Genomic DNA, 24,332 nt, shown 5'->3' with positions numbered 1-24,332 from the left:
CATCTAAGTTGCCAGAGGCAGCCTCCTGGGGTGAGACATCCCACCGTTGTCATCTCAATTCCTTGAGGCACCTCCCCTGGAGCCACCATGTCTACCACACATGGGATGAGCACATGAAATTAGACAAGAGCTAAGAAAGTCTTCCTCTGCCCCTTCTGTTTACTTTGTTAATCTTGAATCCCTCACAATACACTCACAATTAGTGAACTCGGAGGCCCTCTTTGGGCTACAGTCTGAGCAGATTAGACAGAGAAAATAAATTCAGTCCGTCTTCTGGCCTGACCTTGGCCTGAACCTGAGAAAGTGAACGTCCCTATCACACCAACATGTGTCTGTAGAAGTACAGTAAACACAAACAGGGGTCAGTGGCCCTCTCTGTCGTACAGTCACAGGCCAGGAGTCTAGAGTTTTGGGCTGCCCACCCAAGTACTTGTTAATAAATGTCCATTCTTAGTCTGTAAAGGAATGTAGACAGGGCATCCTGCCCTACAAAACACAAACTTAGAATAAAACAGAAAGAAAGTCTCGCTTGTTGTGTAGAGCTTTGCTGCTGGTCTCCACATCCAGCAGTCTCTTCCCACTGGACTTATGCTGCTCGTTAGGGACTTGGCTGGGGGAATTATTCACTAATACACTGTGAGTTCTCCACCGCTGTCTGTAAGCATAGTTGCCTGCCTAACCCTACGTGCATCAGTCCTTGGGAAGTCAGTCGATAAGTCTGTCGGGCTTCCTCATCAATATTTGGAGGAGGCAGAGACCTGGCGTAGCCTGGGCAGAGTCTGGGCTATGAGACAGGAGAGCCTGGATCACCCAGTGGAGGGGTTGTGTTGCTTCTAAGGGGCACGATGAGGGGGTGCATGTTCCTTGTGGAGACTCATCGGTGCCTTTGCTAGTCATTCCACCCTTTCATTCTTCTCCAGAGATATCTTACGTAACTCAGGTGAAGCTGGCGCAGACCTTGGTGGCCACCCAGAGATTCTGTGCTCAGTGGAAACACTTTGTTCTCTGCTAGCAAGCAATGAGGACAACCCCTTCAGTTCCCAGCCCTCAGTCCATAGTGCCTCTATGGAGAGGGTGACGCTGCACTGGGTGTCACTCTGCTGTCTGGACAGGAGTTGCAAGCCCATACATGTTAGGCATATGGTGTTTGACTACAGTGCCCTTATCTGCAGCCATAAGCATCAGGTTTTGTGCTCTAGGTCTTGTGCAAGTTTGACACGTCCCTAGACAAGCATTACTGGGCTTCCAGACGCACCTCTTTCTGTCTTCTCTGCCACCAGTATATCAGAGCTTTATTCCAGAGACTTCCCTCGGTATCCTGCTGCCCAAGGTGAGACAGTGCAGACGCTGCTGGAGAAAAGCTCCAGCAGTGAGGTTCCCCCCATCTTCCATGCAGGGATCTCTCAGGGTGGCCCTGACTGAACTTCATGAGCCCTGTAACATGGACAGTCAAGGACAGACTGTACGTGTGTTGTCATGCCGTGACTAGCGGAGAGTCTCTTCCCTCCCCAGCCACAAGGATAACTGCATGTAAACCTAGTGGAAGTCAGTCTACTTCAGACTGAAAGTTATTGAAGTTAGAAGATTATTGTTCTGTACAAAGAATAGAGGAGTAAGAACCTTCTGGAGAGAAAACTCCGAGTGATAGAATAGAAAGGACAATAGGTAAATAGAGTAACATGATTTGCATGGGGTTTATTGTGAATTAAAGTTTGCTCACTGGTGGTGTCAGCAGAGGAGGTGTAAGAAGCAACTTTGAAGGGAGAGGAAAGCCCGTGGGGAAAGGTGGAGCTGGCTGATCCTTGTGACTTAGCTTCCATGCCCAGCATCCGTATTTTCGCGTCGCATTTATACTATCTAATCTTCAGCAGATATTTCTACAGCTTCCATTATCGTGGCGTCCAGCCGCAGTCTTTTAAAAGTGCCTTGGTGTGAAGAGAGAGGAGTGCCAGGAAGGGAGGATGAGAGGAAACAGCTGATGAAGTCGCCGGGATTTGTGTCTGTATCGCCCAGCAAAGCAGGGCAGGAAAGCTGCCTGCCCTCGCCTGACCCTGGCCCCACCGGCTCCTCCTGGACGCTGGGCTTTTCTAGAGAATTCTGCCACATGCTCTGAATACGTGGATTATTTCTATAACTGTAAACTAACATGCAAGTTAAAAAAAAAAACCAACCCAACACCTCTTTTTATAGCCCCCTAATTCTGTATCCACAGGGCTTCAGACTCCCTTGGTTCAGCTCCGAGCGTGCCTGCAGAGTAACCTTGGAGGGTGCACTTAGCTACCACCAGCCGAGGGAGGGTTTTATAGATCCTAAAATAATTACAGCATCTCTGAGTCTAGTTGTATAATTTCTTGGCAATATACTAATTAAAACTAGATATTTACACACAACGCTTATTTAAACTTAAGACTTATTTAAAAGAACCTGCATACTTATAATAACTATAGATCATGGCTTTAGTGAGGACCATGTTTTTCATGCAGATTGAATTCTCGAGCGCTGTTATTAACATAAATGAGCCCACAGCTTTATGTTCAGGACTGAATACTTCCAGGGCATCTGAATCATCCTGGTATTTCATTTCACCATCTAAAATTATTTTTAAAATACTACATTTTTTTAACTCGCTGTTTTATGGCAATTAGAAATCGCTCTGTGTTTACTAGGAAGAGAGTCCAGCAGAGCTGAGTGTTTAATGTGATGAATAGTGTTAGGAGCTCAAAGAAAAGTCAGATGCGTGTCGACACTTATCAAATCTGTTCTGCTGCTCAGAATGACTGTTCGTGATACTTGTTTCATGATAAACTTCCTCAGAACATGATGTTACTGGAAAAAAAATGATCCACTCTGAGAAATATGCAGGTGACACAGTTGAGTCAGCAGCTTGCAACAGTGACACAGGCTTACGTTTATAAAAATCCCCACTGAACTTTTGTCTTCTGCGTGCGTATATCATAGCCTTAAAATCTGTCGCCACAAAAGTGTCCCATTTCTTGTGTTCACTTGGTAGCTGTTTAAACTAACAAAAATCTTCCCACCACCCTGATGAAGAGGTAGATTCCTGGGCTTAGAAGTCTAAATAGTTACAAAACTTTCCTCTTTCATAAGTAATTCACCGTATAAATGTTAGTATCTCCAGTGACCACTGATACCTCTGGGGAAACGATAAACATGGAAAAATAACAGACTGCTGTGGAAACCAGAAAATCCTACCTCCTGTATGAGAGGGTTTAATTATTGAAGTTGCAAGCATTTCCCCGTGCACAAGCATCTCGGCATTCATAGGTGGAAAGTACCTCATGCTGTGTTTGAAATATCAACTGGATTTAAAAGAAGGCTTTGTGCTTCACCATGGACCTTTCTTAGCCTCCTGCAGATGGTCCCTATTGCTGAAAAGAGACATGACTTGTGAGACGGGGAGACCTCCGTGCCGTTTTTTCGTGCTGCTCTAATCCTGCTTTACACCCATAAAGGACTTCAGTCCTTAAGCCCTTACCCTCTTTCTCCTAAATATTAAAATTATTTTCCTCAGTGTCATACCGTATTAAAGCAGAATGAAAATGGGTTTAACAATTGCTGGCATGGGGCTTCTGTACAGCATGTGTGTCACAAATCATGTCACTTTTCAGCAATAGGGCTGCTGCCAGCGGGAGGCTCAGAAATGCTCATGTTAATCAAAAATTTTAATTTCAAATCAAATTGACAGTTTACACATGGTGAGAAATGCTTCTCACCATGTGATATTTCAGTATGCTACACTGGGCAAAATGGGTGCACTTTGCTGTTAAGAATTTTGACTGCAGTATCTGCAAATTTATGGGTTTCAGAGTATTGGGTATGGTGAGTAGTTGATCTAAGGGAGCCCCTTGGAGAATAGGAGACAGAAGGGTTTTCATGCAGCCTGGCACTGGTGAGCCGCTGTTGGCACATGCTGCTGGAGAAATGACAGGTATTCAATAAACATCACTATGGTTAAGAGGAAGATTTAAAGGAGGGAGGGGCTGCAGTGCTATAAACAGGATTTGAAACAAATGTGCTTATTTCAGTCCGTGATTAGTCTGAATACCTAAGTATTCCACACCAGTTTTTAAATATCCTTACATTTATTTTCACACTGATGTTCTTCACACAGCATCAACAATAATATTTATGGCATTAATACTGTAGCTAAATTCTAATTTGAAGTAGTGTAAACCCAAGTAAACTCTGTGTGTACCGAGGCACGCTCCGTCGGTGCGAAGACCAGAACGTGGCTACATGTCACGCTTACGGCACGCAGCCCCAGCGTTGGCTCCTACAAGCCCTTACTTCTGCCAGCAGCTTCCTAGAAGTCCGTGGCCAAAATTCAGGAGGCAAAATTTCAGTTGATACTTGATGAGGAGTAAGAGGAGCAAGGACAGTTGATAGAGCGTGTGCGATCGGCCCCAGACAAACGAGTCGTAGAAACCCCTGTTTTCAGGCTGTACCAGAAATATGATCCTGACATCAAAAAATGACCAGCTGAAAAGAAATTATCCTCACATTATTCTCTTTAGGAGGTTTTTCAGCTCTCTGGGGGGTCCTGAGGCTGACGCGATGCCTAGCTCGTGACATTGGGGCTTTCATTTTACAAAGGGCTTGCAGGGGGAAAGGAGCAGGGACGGCGGTACCCGCCTTCTCGTGTCTCCCCCTCCAGTGCCCGTGTTTATCATTCGCCTGCAAGGGTGAGAGGGTGGTGGGTGCCCGTTGCTGGCAGCCCGGGGAGCGCCCTGCAGCAGCACTTGCCGTCAGCATCCCCGGGAAGCTCGGGCAAACCGGCTGGTTTCTCTGGGCTCGTTTGGACATTGAGTCATGCTTCGAACTGCGAAGCTGGACTGGCAATATCACCGCAGACCTTGGAGATCACAGCTGTCATTGCTCTTGTAACCAGGGTTGATATGAAAATATGAAGATAAATAACTCCTTCATATTATTATTTTCAGGGAGGCAGGCTTTTCTTTTTATTACTCTTTTTATTGTTGGATGCCATAAATATTCCAGAATGATTATCCCAGGGTAAATTTCATCTCGTTTACGTCGAAAGGCTTTTGAGGAGCGCATTATTTTATAAGCTGCCAAATGAGTATGACCATTTATAATGATTTTTCTTCTTTTCTTTAATATTTGCTTTTTGGATTGAGGACCTGAAACAGAAATATGCTAATTTAAGACATCTGTTGTTTTTCAAGCTATAGGCCCCTATCGGTATTAATGCAGTTGCTTTATTTATCAAATTTGGTATATGGTAGAGAGGGAGGTTCTTAATTTTTATCATTATATCAAAAAACTGTATTTAACTGATTTCTCACCCACATGAGTACCAAAAAGTACCCTACAATGTTAGGAGTCATCAGAAATGAAAAACCACACCAGACATCTTAGATCTTGGAATGGTTTCCATTGCACAAGGTCCTTAACATGAACTTGAAGGGCTTTCAATGTTTCAAGAAGACCTTTGTCTTCAAGAGAAAGGAACTATCCTTGTGCCCTCCGCTCGGACAAAACCTGACATGATTGATTCCGATCTATAATCGGTTCATTAACATTAATAAGTTGCCATTAATTCCACTATCTCTGCACTTAAATACAAAATGAGCTGAATCTCCTAAGAGCTGAAGCTGCTGTGGATCCGTGCAGGATCAGGCTGTTGGTGACACAGCCAGCCTGATGCTACGTTTGCTCTGGTCCACATTTATTAATTTGTTACCCAGACTCTGGAGCTCGATATGACACATATTGAAATAATAATTACCATTGTTATTATCAGAGATTCTAAAACAGCATGAGTACGAAAGGCGATGCGCAGTGCGACGCTACATGTGTATTTCTGTTCTGATTCACCTCGGGAGAACGCCCGTCGTGGCGGGGCGGGTGGATTCCCAAGCGAAGGCGTGAGAGTCCTTTCTCCAAGCCACCTCCCAGCACCTTGAGATGTTGATTCCCGATGGCCACCGACAGTATGCAAACCGTACGGAAACAGAGCTGAACTTGAGCACTGGCATCAGAAAACTAGCAGCGCTTCACAATTTTACTCTCTGCTAGATCCAGCCATTTTAGCTCAAACCCAAAAAGGCAAATCATTTACCAATGGTTTTGCATATTGTGAAGGGTTAACAAAACTTCCATTATCACACTCTATTAAGCCAGGACCAGGAAACAATTTCTAATCAACACTCAGATCTGGGCAGGGATTGTGCAGTCTTTTGTAGGAGGCCTCAGATCTGTGTTCTCTATTCTCACATGCTCACTTCCAGCTGTTGTCATTGAAATCCCACATAATCTCCCCGGGTCAAAGGGCAGTCATCCATGACTGCCGCTGTTAGGAGGTTATGCTGATTTCTGTTGTCAAATATTGGCCCTTTTCTCTTTCAATCACTCCCATTCTACTTTTTTTAACAAGAAAGATCCAGCCTAGAATTGTATTACATGACTTTAAAGTCTTAAAAGTGTTCCTCTATTGTACTAACACGACATGCCCTGGACGGTCTAATCCATCCTGCTATGGGCCACAAAGAAAGTTCTAGTGCTTCTTAAAACCTCAGCCAAAGGCAGGTAGGCGAGCCGGAGAGAATAACGGCATATGTGACAAGTGGCCCAGCAGTTATTTCATAAGAAAATGTGTAATTTGTCCAAGGTGAACTATTGCTGTGGCATTAAAATTAAATCGGAAATAACAAGCCAAAGTGGAAGTGGGAGCATTTGTCAGGGAACAAGAGAGGTTTCTGTATCACCTTTAAAGTATAATATCTTGCTTAACTCTTCTATAAAAAGTCCATGAATTAAAAATGTGGTATAATTTACCATTAAAGGTTTATCACTTACAAATTTGAGGAATGAATTTTGTACAAAGCAATTAAAATGAGGCCGTTGTGCCAGCTCAGGAGATTGGTATTTGGGGTCTGTTGGTAAATGCAATTTCGTTCCAGTTCTGTGCGATATTCAGGCCCGCGTTCAGCTCCCTCATGCTGTCTTCCATCTGAATGGGAGAGACATTCACTTGGACAGAGCATTGTAGCTGGGATAGACGGCCTCTTCGACCTCCACATTTGTTTTAGATGCGAAGCTAGCGTATGTGGTTTGGCCCCCTGGATCTAGCTTTCCACTTCCAGCGTGGGGCAGTGACCAAGTACCTCTTGGTGAACTTCACTGCTGTTGCCCCGGGCAGGGCGAGCAGGTACAAGTGCCCGGGCAGGGGCTGGTCCCAGCCCGCGGTGCTCCCCCCGGCCCCCCAGACTTGCCCTGGAGGCGGACGCTTCCCAGAAGCGAGGTGCACCTTCCTCCCTGTGCGAGCACGTGGCACGCAGCCACGGTGCCAGACTGCCTGCAGGACGCTGCGCCTGGGCAGAGGGATGTGTTTCTGGAAGGGAATGCGGTCGTGGGGCTGCCGCGGCTGGGTCAGCCCAGGCTTAATAAACTCACCTTCCAATTAAGCAGAGTGTAAATGTTATGAAGGTCTTGACCGAAGCGCGCATATTCTGTCCTTTCTTTTTGCTGGAGAACGCAGATTAGGACTGACTCTATCACTCCCATCCTCCTGAGCCAGTGCAGCCGTGGCATAGCTAACCTTTTGGGAGCCCTCGAGGTGATCCGCGTTCCCTCTGATAACATCCCCTCTCTCAAGGCCTGCATGTGCTGTGTGATACAGACGTTAATTTTCTAATCAATATTATTGCTCCACATTGTTTGTGAAACATGGGATTATCTAGATAGAGGATAAACCCAAAAGGAATCAAGTTGCACTTTGAGCAGAGAGAGCTTTTCTTTTAATCAGGCATTTGGTTAAGATAATAGGCTTGAGACCCTAATTGATTATTACTATTTTAAGGTTTTAAGATGGCTATGTATAGTGAGATGCTGAACATGAAAAAGGCTTTAGAAAGGGCTTCAGTGCTAGTTTGGGGGACTCGCGTAATTTCCAAACACTGGAAAGGAATAAAAGTCTCCCAAAAAGCTGTTCTCCAAAGCTTAATACATTGCCACTCGGACTGTAGTGGAAGAGAAATAACTGGATTTGGACTTTTTCATCTTCAGAGGAGTAACTCTTTCCCGGTTTTATTTAAGCTTGGATTTCAGGAAACCAGCTGTACCTCTGTTTAGAAAATACCTTGTATATTTATGGTGCGATCTAACGATTTTATAATAAAAATAATACTGTTGGATTACACAAGGAAGCCTGCTAATTAAATAACAATAATACCTTGAGCACCTTGAAAACATCTTCTGATATTCAATTAAGGAACAATAACCCGATGAACTTTAACCTATAGACCATATTCAGACTTTCTACATAAAAGTAATTGCATCAGTCATGATTTTCTCAAGCTACAACACAAGCTCTTGATTGGTAGCTCAACGTCTGAGACTCCTTTTTACAGCATTAATTGGGAAAGCAGACAATACTCTCCCTGTAAACTAGATTTTAGGACGAAGGTTAGTTGCCTTTGTACACGTTTACTCATTGAAATAGGAATGTTTGCTTAATAATTCAAAACAAATAGCATTAGACAACAAGTCCTAATCCTGATTTCTCCTCTGCCAGTGTAAATTAGGAGAAAATTAGGTGAAACTCTATTTGATCAGTGTAGAAAGACTTGTTTAAAACTTCTTTGAGATCAGAATTAGGCTCCAGCAATTCAAGCCTTTTCTTCTGGCTTCTTTACTGGGATCGAAAAGAAGAATATGTAAATCGCATTATGAATTTCCTCCCCAATTAAAGCAGTCGTCAAGTTATGGGAAAACATTTTTCATGTGGTACTTGTTATGATAGTGTTGCATCGCGTTTGTACGCTATACCAAACATGCGACTGGGTAATGGCATATTACTTATTAGTTAGTATCCTGATCTGCTTTATTCAATTTGGTCTTATTAGCCTGGGGTTTTTTCCCCCTTGGGGGAAGAACAATCATTCTCGTGAGGTCTGGTGTAATGAGTTAACTCCTAGCTGGACCTAGACTTGGGTTGAAGGCAATGATTCAACAATATATTTAAATACCTGCTTAACTTTGTCAGCCCATCTTTATTTGGCAGGGCAAATAAGCATGTGCTTTAGTCAAGCATGTGATTAAAATTAAGCGCGTGCTCTAACTGCTTTGCTGAGTCAGGGCCTGCCTTGGCTAGCCAGGTGTCTTAATTTATACCCAGAATTTCAGTGAATGAGCTGTTAGTTTTTTATAAAGTGAGTAAAAATTCTCTCATCCTCATTTTGAACACCTGCTTTACTACCAAAATGTGACTGTCGCACAAAGCTGTGGAGATAACCAGATCATATACAGCAATTTCAATGTCCTGTCTTTGGGATATTTAGCAAAAGTATCACAGGGCACGTATTTCAGTAAAGTGCCGTATGAAAAGTAAATCTTGCAAGCTTTCAAGATGTTTAATCATCTTTTCAGTAAAGGAGCTCGTTAATGCTAACATCTGCATATGTAATTGCTTGACTTCACCTATTTTTTTCTCATTCAGAATTAAGTGGAACAGCCAAATTGATATATTTTTGCATTTTGACCCCTGTTAATAGGCGCAAAATGTTTACTTCACATATTTTGTCAATCCTGCTATTTCCCAGTCATTCTTCTTTTACATGTCTAGCTTCTTTGTCCTGTTTCTCTCATTTTCTTGTTGCACTGTTATCACAGCTCAGCAAAAGCTACAGTCTTTGGCCTGGATTTGCAATCAGAACCATCCAGGCAAACCTTTAAACTTTCATGGAGTTCTACTGAACTGTGAATTCGCAGACCAACCGTGCAGCGAATTGAGTTCAAGATACAACTCTAAGCCAAGGGCACTGCTTTTATGGGTATCGATATTATTAATGATTGGCGAGATGAGTCCCTGATTTCCTAATGTTTATAAGTAAATAACAAATTGGAGAATTGTGAAATTCACCTTTCATTTGTGAAATGTTTATTTTCAGTATTGAAGGATGAAAATCGAATCACTCTCGTTGCGTGCTGTTGTTTAATGATTACTATTACATGTACACGCATAAGAAATGTTCCTACAGAAGTAAGTGGACATTTCAAGTATACCCAGCAAAATAAGAATAACGAAGTTAGCAGGCCCAAGCTAACTTACTCAACTTTTCTCATGTCTTGCGGGACCCTGAGAGCTAAGAATGTATTTGAAACCATTGTACGGCATTTTCATTTCTGGTTTTACCTGTGTTTGCTAGGTTAAGGTAACGCAGTTAGCTGTGTGACAATCATGTTTTTATTGAATGATTACAAAGGGCTCTAGACTTTCCCTTAAAAAAATCAGCCAAATGTTCTACCGTAGCTGTGATTTGTTTTTTACTTCTGTATTAAATTAAATTACTTCTGTATTTAAATTTCACCTTCACTCTTAGTGCGATAGGAACGTGCCTGAGAAATGCAGGTGGAAGTGGACACCAGAGCAGAGCCAGTATGGTGCCCTGTGAAAAAACAACACGTGACAGATGTTCGTAGCATTGCTGAATGCACTTCTGGAAGTTGCTCAGATACTGCCATGATGAGCACAGTATGAGAAGTTATATAGCATAGACTGGCTTCCCTACGAAGGGCTCTGCGGAGTAGTAAGCGTCCTGGCCCTGATCCAGCAAGGCACTTAAGCATATGCTTAATTTTAGGCACATGAGTGGTTTCAGTGAAGACCTAAGAGAATTATTTTTAATTCACAGATCATTTAATTCAATAGGCAGGTCTGCTGCAGCATATGAAAAGTAGATCTTCATATTAAAAATACTTGGGAAATTGTCAATGAACAAACGTTGTGTATGGCCAGCAACCATTTCTAAAAAGCCGTATGATGTAGTCATCACCTTTATTATCGTAACATGTAAAGCAGATCAGGCAAAAGCATTTACAATTATCTGAGAGCTATTTCTAAGTTGAAAATAAGGAAAAATAAAAGCTTGTAAGAACATTTTTTCATTTGAAGTAGAGAAAAATTTATTCTCTTGATGTAAATAAAAACCTTGTTTGCAGATTGAGGAATTTGTTTGTGTTGAATTTCAGCATCAATTTCAATATTTTATAGTACATTTATCTACAGCTGGAGCATGACAGATTTGTGTATATTTATATGTTTGTGTACATAATACATATGTATACACACATACACAAGGATGCCCAAAGATATACATATACACAGTTTGAAAACTCATCATTATTGCTGAAGTATAAAAACATGCCTGATGTAGAAACTTGTCTCAAGTCTGTTAGCTTAGCGACTGCGTTCATCTGGCACCGTAGGATCCTCACAGAAACAGGAAAGATCTTCTGTGCAGGAGCAGAATTCGCTGAGGACTTGGCTGGAGACGAACGGCCGACCTCCTTCCAAATCTCTCCTAAACCTTTCCCTGACATGTCACCGTCTGTAGTCCTGCACACAAGATGCATTTCTTTTACTTGCCATTCTGCAGGTAGAAATGGCAATGGGATATGGGGTTTTTTTAAACAACTCCAAAAGAAAGACAGGAGAACAAATATGCAGCTGGCATTAGTCCTATTGCTCTGGTCACTATAGGAAGGTGCACAGGTATTGCTGTGATGAGCACGGCGTACGGCAGAATATACTGAACATAGGGAAATTGTACTAAATCTGACGAACAATTAACAACGGAGCAGATGGTGCCCCTGCGAAACGTTCAATAATATATGTGTGCATGCGCTGGAATCAGTGACTCTAAGTAGGACAACCTAAAAAGGTATGCCACTTATCCTGTGGACAAGTAGGACTTTACAGTTCTTTTAATAATCTCTTTATCCTGAGATTTCTCCTTTGACCCTGATTTCAAAAGCAGGAGGTCAGTCTGGCCGACTCACTGCAGACCTCTAATTGAAGTCCAGATATGTCCCGCGTGAACTGCTGTATCCCACTCCGCACACTTACACTGGGTTGCAGCCCGAAAGCTGCTCCTTTTGTAATTGATCATACCCGTGAAAATTAAATGAACATTTGGTGGTAGGCATGTTTTCAGAGAAGAAGGAAAACACTGTTATGTAAAGTGTAATAACATTTTGATACCAAGTGCAGAGGCATTCCTTGCACAAGGGAGGCGAGCGTGGAAGCGTATGCCCTGGTTCCTAAAGACAGTCCAAAGCTCAAAGTTAATACTTTTCTTACGCGGAGATTTATTTTTCTTTTCAAAAGCTAGTTTTAAATGTTAGGAGCTTTTTTTTTTTTTTTTGTGGGAAAGGCATTAATTTAATTTTTAACCAGCTGCTATTTTAAGATTTCCCTAGTGTAACCTTAGAAAATGAAGAGTACGTCTTTAAATCTTGTTTTGTTTGAATGAATGGGTAGATAATCCTGATCAGATGTTTCTTTAGAGAATAATGTTTAAAACGATTATGGAACTTAGCTGTCCTGTCTGTTTCCTAGGTACAGTATTTTCATTTCAATTGTGAAGTCATTAGGGGTCATCCAAGGTAACCGTTTATTAAAATAGTCCTCTTTTGTTTCAGATTTCCTGTTGAGATGCTTTAACATGTAAAAATCTCCCTGCTGATGTGTCATGTTAGCTTTCCTAACCTCTAGATAGAAACCACAAAGCAGCCTACATAGCTGTATGACTAGTTACCCACCTACATAAACAATAATTACTGCTAAGTGGGAAATTAGATGTCACATTTTAAGTCTAAATGAAAGTAAAGTATTTGAGAATACTGTCATTAAATGCTTAAGGTTAATCGCAGTTCTCTCACTGTTTGTTTTGTAGGACATTTGGGCTTCCAGGACAGTTTTGTCACATCAGGTGTTTTCAGTGTGACTGAGCTAGTAAGAGTCTCACAAAGTAAGTATAATTTTGTGGCCGGTTTATGTGGTTTCTGCAATCCCAGTTTTTTTCTTTGATTCTTATCATGCCCCTTCCCCAATTCAGAAACAGCGTCTTGAAAATTGAGAGTCTCTTCGCCCCGCTTCTCTCCAGTGGACAGTGTTTATGTGCCACTTCTTTTAATGTGGGAAAATAAAATAGCATCATTTCAAAAAGTAAATAAAAAAAAATTAATTCTGCAAACTTACATGTGCAAGTCGATCAGCTCGTCCAGTGCCCAGCTGAAAATGGGCAGACTGTGTATCAGAGTGCAGATAAATGCCTACAAAGATCAGCTTACCCAGTGGATCCCTTGCAGGATCCGAGGACTGTATTTTAACCAGACCTCTAGAAATGACATGATCTGTGCCTGGAAATTTTCTTATGCTGCTTGTGCACATTGTGTTCATCCATGCCACGCATACATGTGTTTGTACACCTGCAAATTGATGAACTAGTTAATAATGCCAGCAACTCTACCAACTTCAGCTCTGATAATCTCAGCTGTGCAGAGGCATACATCTTGACTTTGCAAGGCCTGCGTTTTCCATTAACTGTATGGAATTCTGTCTTCTAGAAGGATTTGGTTTTTGACCTTTAAAGAATGCTAATGCCCCCAGCATGAATGACACAGTGCAGCATGATCATTAGAGGCTTGTCAATACTCACTAACAACAGTGAATTAAGAGTACCTGTCACCACCCTGTTCCATTGATCAAAGGTGCATTGATTGTATTTTGCTATGACATAATCCAGATCGTCCAAGGAGAGCGTATGGACAGTCTCTCTTGCAGAGAGACTACTGGTAAGCCAGGGCCGTAGGTACTAGTCCTTTGGGGATCTTCTCTGCTGCTAGTGTGGAGCTGTGCAGTAACATCATGTTGTCACCAATTACCACTGCTCCAGATGAACCACTCAACTATGTGCCCCTTTAAAACCTTAGGGTTTGTAACCAATCTCTTTAGCACAGCCAGTGATAAAAATGGTTATCCTCCTAGATAGCGGGAATATTTGTTTATGTATTGGCTCTGAACATGTAGTTTAGGTCCTTCTGGGGCTGGAATCAAACCGGCACAAACCTAGCAGAGAATCTCTGGGTTTGAGTCAGAACACAGAGTTTCTGTAAGGATTTTCCTGTTTTATTTTCTCTTTCGGAGAGACTTGCACTAGCTAGTAAATTGGCTTTATATTCAAAAATAGGATGCTACAAGGGAAGCATCGCAAGTGGGAGATACATGAATGTCAGAATTATATGTGCTGGAGAGAGAGACAGAGCGAGAAAAAGTTTAAGGCAGACATTTCTCCTGAGTTTTCTTCCTTGACAACTTGTGGGAATTTTGTGAGAAGGACAAAGTTAAGAGGACTTAGAAGTCAAGAGGAGCTGCTGAGCGCTCAGCACATTTGCAAATCAGTCATTTACTCAAGTGCTTAAATAGGGACTTTGACATCTAACTCACTGTACTGTGTACACTAACTTGCTGGTACCTGCAGCATGGTGGACAAAACCAAGTTATCACCAGTCTTTGAACGTCTCCATGTTATGTCACTTCATTTCAGTGTGACAGCGTAAGGCTTTTGAAGCCCAAAGGATTCACCCTCCCCCTCTGCAAGGCATCCCACTTCACCACAATCTTATCTTCACTGTAGGAGCCCTACACAGCAAAACTGCCTCTGGATTCTGTCAGCTGTGCTTCATGTGTGCACAGGACAGGGCTGCTAGAAAAGTGCCCCCGTTCAGGACTTCAGCCTTCACAGCCAGCCCCAGTCCCAGCCTGGCTGGCATTGACCTCATGAGTGTCATGTTTCATGTCTATTAATCTTCCATTATATTTTATTGTAACTAAACTAAAACGTTGTGTATCAGAAATCCTAGCATTCAGCATGTTTTGCAAGCTATGAACTGTGTCCGGGACGTTCCCTCTGCTTGCCGTTGAAATGCACCAACTCCAAGGGTAGGGCACCTGCACGCAGGAAGAGCAGGACAGGCATGAACTTCATTGGGAATAAGAAGGGAGGTGTTGGTGGGCAAAATAAAATGATTCAGCTTTCATCTGTTCCAGACACAGGGGTTTGCACTCTTTTTCATGGGCTCTTTAATAATCCTGGGAGGTCAAGACCTCAGTTTTATATCCTGTCTACAAGCCAGCACCTCTACCAAAAATAGTGTCCCCAAAGCATATTGGGATATCACTTCAGAACTGACTCAGAGGGAAGAGTGCCAGCAACTGATTTAGCTACACTGCTTTTGATAGCACCCTGGATTTTCCTTGGAGATGCCCCAGACATGTACTGACCAGCCGTAACCTTGTTTACTTTGTGAGGTCTGAGAAGCCCACAGCCTGACATGCCGTGGCTACCCAGTAGGATATGTTTAGTGTAGAGTCTAGCAACAAATTTCCAGCGAAGTCAGTATGAATTCGCCTGCTAATATTCAAAGAATTATTTAACGTAACAGCAACAAAGTAATTGCTGCATATTTGGCTAAATAGGCAGGCAAGGTCTTTTAGAGAGTGTGCTTTTCAATATAACCCTTGCTGGGTTGTCTACCTGTTCCCATGTCTTGATTTGAGAACAGTCCATGGGTTACTTTCATGCTGGGGAGCTCACCTTATGAACAGCCGTCACCAGACTCACCAGCAGCTATTAACAGTCTGTAGCTTGAGTAATCAAAATGTCCTCAGTCCGTTCTCTGGGTTTTACTTTCTAAAAAGTCATTGCTCCTACAGAAGCCACCGTGGCTAGGGAAGGAACAAGCCTGCCCATCCACAGCGGGCCCTCACGTTTAGTCTCTGCTCTCCGCCTAAGTGTGCTCTGTGTTGGCTTTACAAAGAGGTCATCTTTGTGTGTGCCCATTGCCATGTTTCCTTCCATGCTTGCTTTTGATAATATGATGATAGAAATACGTGATTTCCCACAGTTTTAACTGGCCTGCAGTTTGCTGCTGTTATCTAAAATTAATCTTATGAAGTATTGTTGGTAGCAATTATCTGCCAGGTTTATTTAGTAAAGTTCCCAGAGGTCCACATGGCAAGGAGTCTCAAGTAATAGGCAGTTGTCTCCGTCATGCAAATTTGGGAAATGAATTAATCAAGCAAAAGGTCAGCTGTTACCATTATCTATCTTACCTATCAGTACTGATCATCACAGTTTCTGTGAGCTATTGAACAAGTCTAGACTGTTTCAGTAACAGAAACTTGCTTCTTTCAGTCCCATAGATGCAGATTTTCTTTCGAAATGCTACCCAGCTACTGAATCTTGCAGAGCCTAGTAAAATAGAGAAAGTAGATCATAAATGTGCATCCAAAAAACAGATAGACCCCTCTCCACCGCGTCTGATGTGGATGTTGCAGACCATGCTGTCAGTTCTCCTACATTATTAGCAAGCAGGCGAAGGGTGTGGGCTCCTTTCTAAGTGTTGTCTGTCACCCCAGATACTGGGGAGACCCCTTCAGATAACAGAGACTTCATTCTTCCATCTCCAGAGAGGTTTGGGCTGACAACAAAAGGCTCAGCAGCAGAAGCGTTGGAGATGTACATGCTTTGTGAACTGACAGCCAGCTGTTGGCGAAGCAAACCCTTCTCCCTCTCTACCCTTGTTAGGAAAATATTCCACTCACTGGGTGCAGCTATCTGCAGGGCACTGGAGAATACCCTCTGCAAAAGGTGCTGGCAGAGGGGTGGCTGTGGTGCCAAGCCACTGCCAAGTGTACAGTCCCGTTCGCTTGGCAGAGGCTGGCAGGCTGGAGCAGGGAGAGAGGCATGGGGAACGCTGTTCCCCTCTTGGCTTTGAGTCTGCACCCTGTGCTCTTGTGCAGAGAGCTGCTGGGAAGATCTCCTCCCTTGGAGGTCCTTCAAGCAGCCAGATAAACTGCACTGCCCAGGATGTGAAGAAAGATTTAGGATTTATGAACAATCGCTAGAGCCAAATCAAACACATTTGTTTTGTGCTGTGTTATTTGTCAAAATGACATCATTCTTCATGCTGATAAACAAGGGAATTCTGACTGCACCCTGGACTGAAAATGCCACGCTTTGAGTTTTAAGATGTTAGCTGCGTGCAGTAAGGAGCTGTACGGACCAAGTGGGGTGACTTTTAATCCTTCTAATGAGCCAGTGAAACCACAAGCACACAAGCGTACATGCAGTTGCTTACCGCTCCTGTGTTTATACACGCAGAAATGGTCCGGCTAATTATCCCTGAGACAGTTACACTAATTCCACAGGTAAAAGGTGCTTTTGTGGCCAAGGCATTTTGAAAAGCTTGAGATCCTGCAACACCGAGGCTGCTGGATGGGGTGGGTGCCAGACTTGGTTAGCGGCTGCTTTAGCAATGGGGGCTGGGGCTGAAGCTGTCCTTGCCGCGAGGCAGGCGGACAAGTGCTAGAAATGAAAGTAGTCGCCGCCGCCCCAGGCACGGAGCGTGGGTGCGACGGAGGAAACACAGCTTCCTCTCGCCTTTCGTCCAGCGGCCAGGTACAGCCGAAACAAACTGCAGGGAAAGTCCTGCCAGCCCCTGCACGTACTGGATGCCTGTGGCAAGGTATGGGGTGCCCCGGCTGCTGTCATGGGTCTGGGCCAGGCAGGCGGCTGCAAAGGGCAGGGAGGATGCTGCTGCCTTCCTGTAGCCCAGGCGAGGAGAAGAGGCTCTCCTCCACGCAGAGAATGTGTGTGAAAGCTGGGGTGTAATAAAACAGCTCTCTAAACATCAGCCTATATGTTTTCTGCTATACTAAGCATTACAGTAGTGAAGGTAGTTAAAGTCAGCAGCATGAAAATTAACATTTAAAAAGATACTCTATATTCCTTAGCAAAGCACTGCTATCCAAAACACACTGTTTGGGCTTAGGTATGAGAGGAAGAAAAAAAGATTATAATAAAAAATAGACTGCAGGCATAGAGTGAACAGTTGCCGTGACCTTGCCTTTTGTATGCCATTACACAATTCAATGGCAGTCCACTCAAACCTTGCTCTCGATCAATATCCTATTAAAGCAGCACAAAAAGTCTCTATAAACTTAGTGGTTAGCTATGTTTATAAATGGAACTCAGCATAATTAGATGGTCAATAGCAGGCTGTACTTGTAATTTTAAAATGAACATCACACATTTCATATCTGTTGTATTCGGCAAAACCTCTTTGAATCTAACGATACAGTGTGTAGGAAACAAAGGCCTTGCAAAAAAAAAAAAACCAGCTCCCCTTTCCTCTCGGCAGCAGCAGTGTAGTGTGTTTCCCTTTGTTTATGGAGTCACAACACAGGAAAAAGTTTATTAGTCAAATGTCGTGTTTCTCCCATTTAACCTTAAACACATTATCACTTTGCTGCAGTGTTACATATGTAATGGTCTTAGTCACATCCCAGCCCCTTTGTAAAAATAAATACACAAAAATGGAAAAAAGAGAAACTAAATATTAATATGACTAAAAGAGAGTGCCATATTCCAAGGAAGACAAATGCCAGCCTGGCTGGTTTTATTTAGTGGGTTTCCTGTTCTGTAATTCAATAAATTTCTCAAAATAAATATTCCAATTGGGTTAAGTCAGAGGGCTTTTTGTTAATTTCTCTGTTCTTTTTCTTGACATTTCGGGTGAAGATCTGAGCTAACAAGCTGGCAGCGGAGGGAGCAGGCTGGCAGCAAGGGCGATGCTGCCCCGTGTCCCGGGGAGTAGCACAGTGCTGGTGCTCAGGCAGAGGCACCCACCTTCCTCCTCCTCCTTTTGGGCAAACTAGCTCCTCCTGCCCCTCGGAGCGAGCGAAACGTGTCCCATCTGCACAGGGATTTTTCTGTGATGCCAGCAGCTGAAAGGGGAGCTGAGGTCAGCATCGGTTTGTTTGCTTAGAAAGCCTGCGCACACCAGCAGGCTGGGTGTTAGGGGAAGAGGGGTCCTTCCTCCTCGCCCCCTGCCAGGTTGGAGCCCTGGGTCAGATGACATCTTGATGCCGGCACGTAGGTGGAGACTATTGTTTTGACTCGCAACTGCAATTTCTGACATCCTTTCCTGTTTGGGAGATGTTTCTGAGCTATCAGAAGGTCACTTTGCTGCAGAGCATTTCTTAGGGGGGGAAATGGCGTGTTTTTAATGTCGTTGCCTGGAGTTTCTGCAGGCTGCAGCGTGTAACAGCTGGCTGTGCTGGAGTGGAGCTTCCCAACCACGCTGCTGCTTCGCGCGGGGCCAGACCCTGTTCCCGGGGCGTAGGAACAGCGGTGTAGGGAGGTTGCACGGTGAATCGTCACATGCTACAACGGAGAGGGTTAATTTAGACAGAGTTTTGCCACAGCTTGCACCACTTTGATCCCTTTGCTTACTCTCTGGAGCTGCAGCCTTTGCAGGGAATCTTGCAAATAAATGCAAGTGTTCCCTTTCCATCAGCTTTCTGGGCCTATACAAGGTGGACCGTCTGCAAAGGCAGCATGAAAAGCCATTTGGAGCAGGCTCAGATGCCTCCTGGCTGGGCTAGCTGCACCGTGCCCACTCTCGTGGCACGTTGCACTGCAAAACACAAGGGTAAGTAGAGGAGGCAGATGCCAGGCAGTGAGCTCCCCGCAGCCGAAGCCCAGCGCAGGAGGTGCGAGGTGTGGCTCAGCTCTGCTGAGGCTGAAGCAGAGACAGAAAGCATGCATGGCTTCAACCAGATTCCAGCCGGGAAGAGGAAGCAACCTTCCGCCATGCGGATGAAAAACGTTAACCTCTTCCTGACAGTCTCAGGGTGGGCTCTACACGTCGGCACGTCGCTGTGTTTTAGGATAGTAAATGGGGTAACTGCGAGCAAAGGTACCCTTTGCTGAAAGACAGGCACCGAATGTGTGCCTGTCAGGAAGGCAGGAGAAGGGATTTCAGAACAGCTTAGCCCCGTGCAGCGTTTGCCACAGCACTTCTCGGGCCAGAGACCTTGGGCTGGTTGTGGCAGGATCGTGGCTCCTGCGTAAGGGTTGCCAAGGGGTTTCGGGTATTCGCCGCCATAGGCCAGCCGGGCACTTTAACCTCTGCTGCTTAGATCTGTTGGTGTATATTAGAGGTGAGTTTTGTTCTTTAACCCTCGGGTTGCAAGCAGGCTCTTGAGTGTAGCAAGGTGGTTTGGCCTGTGACAAACAAAACATCCTTCATGTTTGCTACCCGGGCGGAAATTACTGTGTGATTAGCCCTTTCTGCTTTGTGCTGAGTTTACACAGCGTTAGCCGTACGTTGTTCCTACTCCACCCCTGCTCTGGAGATACATTTCATTTTTCTATAGGGCCAGTTCAAGGGTTGGAACAGAAACGTCCAGGATTTGGGGAGAGAGCGATAAACAGAGGGAAGTGAGAGAAAGAAGAGAAGCGTTATCCAGATGCCAGTTTTTCTTCCATATCTGTTTGGAATAAAACCGATTCATAAATCTTGCAATGGCTAGGAAATTCATCATGCCTCAGAAAGAAACTGTGCTTTAATTTAGTGCTTGCCTTTTTATGTTCCTGTTTGGAAAATAGTATGCTTAACCTGTAAGTTAGGCTCTGGTAGATAGAGGGTGCAGAGGAATTGATCAGCAAAGGGTTTACAGAGCACAAATCTGTTTGGCAAGGAAGTTGCTGAAAACTGTGGAGTAGATGCTGCAGAGAGTACCTTTATGATTGATTTCCATTCAAGTCAGACTGACTGCAGTGTGGTCATTTTTCTAACCCATAACTGCTCACACTGCAGCAGTCTGCTATCTGCAGGGTGTCTGAATTATAGCAGTCCGTGTCCGTGTTACCTTTTACACAAATCACTTACACCGGTTTATTTTTCCATGCAAATTCATCAGTTTTACAGCCTCTTGTAGCTGCTGTCAGGAAACTGTTGCAGAAAGCACAAATTGATAAAACGAGTTAATTTTACTATGCTTAATTTTTCTTTCTTTCTGTTAACACACCCTCTCATATACCCAGTGTGCAGGAAGCGTATGATAGTTAAGAGAAGATAACAAAGGATTTGAGTGTTCTTGTCATAAATTGCATCCCAACTTAATTCCTTTTAATGATCATTCCAGATTTTCTCAAGTTTTAATGGCGTTGTGTATTTTCCGTCCCATGCTTTTAAAAGTCCGTGGCTATCCAGGCTGTTCCCTTTCTTGTCTCAATGACGTTCTTAAAAGATCCTTGCCAAACAACAACTAATTGTCTTGTGGGGATGATGAGGCAGCTGCAAAGCTACATTATTCCTCTGTCAAATCTGACATTGTGAGCTCCTTAAGACTTGGGGTGAAATACTGGCCCCATTACAGTCAATGGCAGCACTCCCAGAAGCCTGTGTTTCAGCCCAGACATGTTAGCTGGGTGATAGGAGCTATCCTGTCTTCATTTCCTCACTCCTGCCCCGTCGGAGTGAAAGATTTTTTCATGTTTGAAAATGGGCCAGATTCTCAGACCAGAGATTAAACTTGGCTCAGCATCCTTGTGTGGCATTGAGACTGCTTCGCCTTTGTTGCTGTGAATCAGGGCTCTCAGACAATACGTTCCAGGCCAAGCTTGTGCATTTTATTGTGCAGTACGTCCTTTTTCAGATGTCTCTGAAATGTGAGAGAAAATCATGATTAGTAATTGTCAGCTCCCAAAGTTGTGTTGTCCTGTAAATAGCACTGGAACAGCGACAGTGGATACGGTACCATTCGCCGTATAGTGGCATTTCTTCGTGAAATGCATTATCTGTTGACTTTAACATTAAACTGCTCTGTTCCTTTTCTGTTCCCAGAAGAATACGGCACCTGGAGTTCGTAGGCTTGTGCCTGCAAACTTCAGGGTGTGTAGGAATTCATTATGTTTTAATGTAAACCCAAGGCTCTAGGACAGGGAAATTAAAAGTTATTCATATTCCTTACAATAAAACTTAGGTGCTGGATAAGGTAATGAGAGGTGAACAGTGAAAGCTAACTGCTGGATAAAAGTTTTTGAGAGTCATATGTCTCTAGCTCTGATTTAGCCAGAGGAAAACTCAGATGTTTGCAGGCAGAAAAGAACTCAGGTTTCTCATCTGCTTTTGTGCTTTCTCCAAGGAGCATTTGTAACCTCTGTGCTTGTGGATGTACATCACGTATATACCAAAGGTCCTGAGGTGTGTATTTCCCTGCCTAGACTGCTTATAGATTATGCCAAGCACACTACAGGGATGATGCAGCCTATTTGTAACTATGCCAATAGATGCAATGTTGTCCTAAAAGCAAAAGCAACAAGTTTCATTAAATGTTAGAATGATATTAATAGAAAAGCAGTGCTTAGAGAAAGTCTTGCCATAATTGTTTAATTTTTTTTTTAAAAAGAATACTTTTGGAGGAATGTAAGAAAGAGTAGTGGAACATTGTATTCTTGATAAAATTTACATCTTCTTGATTGCAATGCCAGTTACCATTAGCATTTCCTAATTTCCACGTCCCACCTGTTCTCATTGTGAAACTAAGCACACTCATGAGGAAGAAGAAAGTGATTTTGAAGTGCATTCATGCCTTATTCACATGACTTACTGACTGCAATCTCTTTTGTTTCCCCAGCACCAATAGCTGCAGGAACAGGCCCTAATTTCTCCCTCTCAGATTTGGAAAGTTCTTCATACTACAGCATGAGCCCAGGAGCAATGAGGAGGTCTTTACCTAGCACATCCTCTACCAGGTAATTTAATCTCTGCCTACTACCAGGTTACTTGGAAACCCAGGCCAGCATCATTACTCATCTGGGAAAGTAACCATTAAATTCTTTGACAAGCTGTTTGGGGGCCTCAAGATGTGGAGCTGTTTCAGGTTCACAGAGCTGAATGTTCAACTGGATTGCTGTTAAAGTTCTTTTTATATGTACAAGCTTCGAAGAAAAACTGCTGCATTGACTTGTATAATTTCTGGCTTGTATCTCGGTGTATCAGGAGAAGTTCCACTGGAATTGGTTGGAGTTTCACTTGTGGCAGAAGAGAATTTGGAGCATATTGAGATGTGCCACTTTGTCCTAGCAGGAAAGTCTTAAGATAGACTTATATGCATTCTTTATCATAAAAGTGTTATCTGTGAGACTAACATCATTTTAGGACCTTGGGCTATAATGCATTCTAGTTTTCATATAGCATCTAGAAATTTGTGACTCAGCCTTTGGAAGACTGAATTGTTAATGCAGGTGACTACCCAGTCTGATTTTGATTTTGGCTTAGATGCCAATTGTCGAACAAGGATATTTTTTATTTTTTACCTTTCACTTTAACTATCCATGAGATTAGATTTATAAACAAGCCCAGTCACTCTAGTAGTCTTGAAGACTATTAAGGAACCAGATTGATTTTTTTTTCCCCCACAGCCAAAATAGATCACTTATTTCAAAGACATGACAAGAAAGTCTAACTTCAGCCCAGGGTTCTTTTACGTTTTTATCTCAGTCTGCAGTGCCACCAGCTTTGCAGTAAGCAAGTACACATGTAAAAAGTCTCTATAGTTTGAATCTAGCTGTTGTTTTTATTTAAAAAAAAATCTTTAAAGAGGGGCTCTTAGCAATAACTTCTTACAGCTTGCAGTGATTGGAAGAACATTCTACATGTTGCACTTAGCGTGCACATTATGAAGCGCGGTGACTACAGTTCCCATTACACATCAATTAAAAACTTTGTGCTCTTTCTTTTCTGTGTGTAAACTGCGTACCCTACAGCGCTCGTCATTAGCACCATTCTCAGGTAGAATTTACTTGTGACTCCAGAAGCAAAAAAGTGAGGTTATTAATGTTACTTAAGAGCTCAGATGTTGCTCTTCTATTCTTCTGCAAATAGCTACCACTGATAAGGAGCTAATTATAAACAGCATGGGTAGTTAATAACTTGGTAATATGTTTGTTTTCCTCTCATTAGGCTGTTCCCAGTCAGAAAAAAAAGTATTCCTTAAATACACAGACTCAGCAGAATTATCAGGCGGTAATTATATTGTATGCATACAATTTCCCCTATTGACACATAACAATTCTCTAAATTAAGGAATGGCCAAACCTGCATTCCACGCATACTGCAACACTTATTCTTCCTGTTTCTCACAAACTGATTTTGCATACCTGCCAGCTCCTACCTGTGCAGAGCTTCGGGCAGGGAGCTGCAGAGTGGCTGCAAGTTTTAAAGCGATAGGAATTGCAGCAGAATATTTTATGTCTGTTAAATATGTTCCCCCTACACAGAGGAGCCTGTTCTTGAATGCCTTAAGTCTTAATAGAATACAGATTTGGTGAAAAAAGTGAGCTGACCCAGCCTTGGAAAAGTACTTACGAGAGAAATTCTCGGTAACATCCTCACGCAGTCTGTACAACTCATTATAGAAAATAGAGCCAAGCTGAATGTCTTTGGCTCTGGGATCCTCTCCCTGCAGAACTACTGGAGTCTGAGCCAGTGGCCACCAGAGACCGCTGAAAGGGTTCTGTCTCCTGAGCCTTTGGTGAGGGAGGTGTGATATACGACAAGGGAATCCTGTAGTACTGACACTGGCCAGAGATACCTGTTGGGGGCTTTTTATACTTGGTGGCATGCAGTTGCAGAGTAAAATGCTTATACTT

General features: G+C 43.3%; 1 protein-coding gene across 9 annotated transcripts in view; it reads left to right on the top strand.

Annotated features, from left to right (window-relative positions):
• The window catches only part of NFIA (nuclear factor I A), a 256,184-nt gene that overhangs the window by 151,574 nt on the left and 80,278 nt on the right, over nucleotides 1-24,332 (top strand). For all 9 annotated transcript variants that reach the window (XM_072866534.1, XM_072866537.1, XM_072866539.1 and 6 more), the window contains 2 exons: nucleotides 12,720-12,794; nucleotides 22,316-22,433. In XM_072866534.1, coding sequence (XP_072722635.1) covers nucleotides 12,720-12,794; nucleotides 22,316-22,433 — 193 coding nt within the window. The remainder of the gene's footprint in view (nucleotides 1-12,719; nucleotides 12,795-22,315; nucleotides 22,434-24,332) is intronic.

The sequence above is a fragment of the Ciconia boyciana genome, chromosome 7 (assembly GCF_034638445.1).
Source record: "Ciconia boyciana chromosome 7, ASM3463844v1, whole genome shotgun sequence".
NCBI lineage: Eukaryota > Metazoa > Chordata > Aves > Ciconiiformes > Ciconiidae > Ciconia > Ciconia boyciana.
This window is presented reverse-complemented; position numbering and strand designations above follow the sequence as displayed.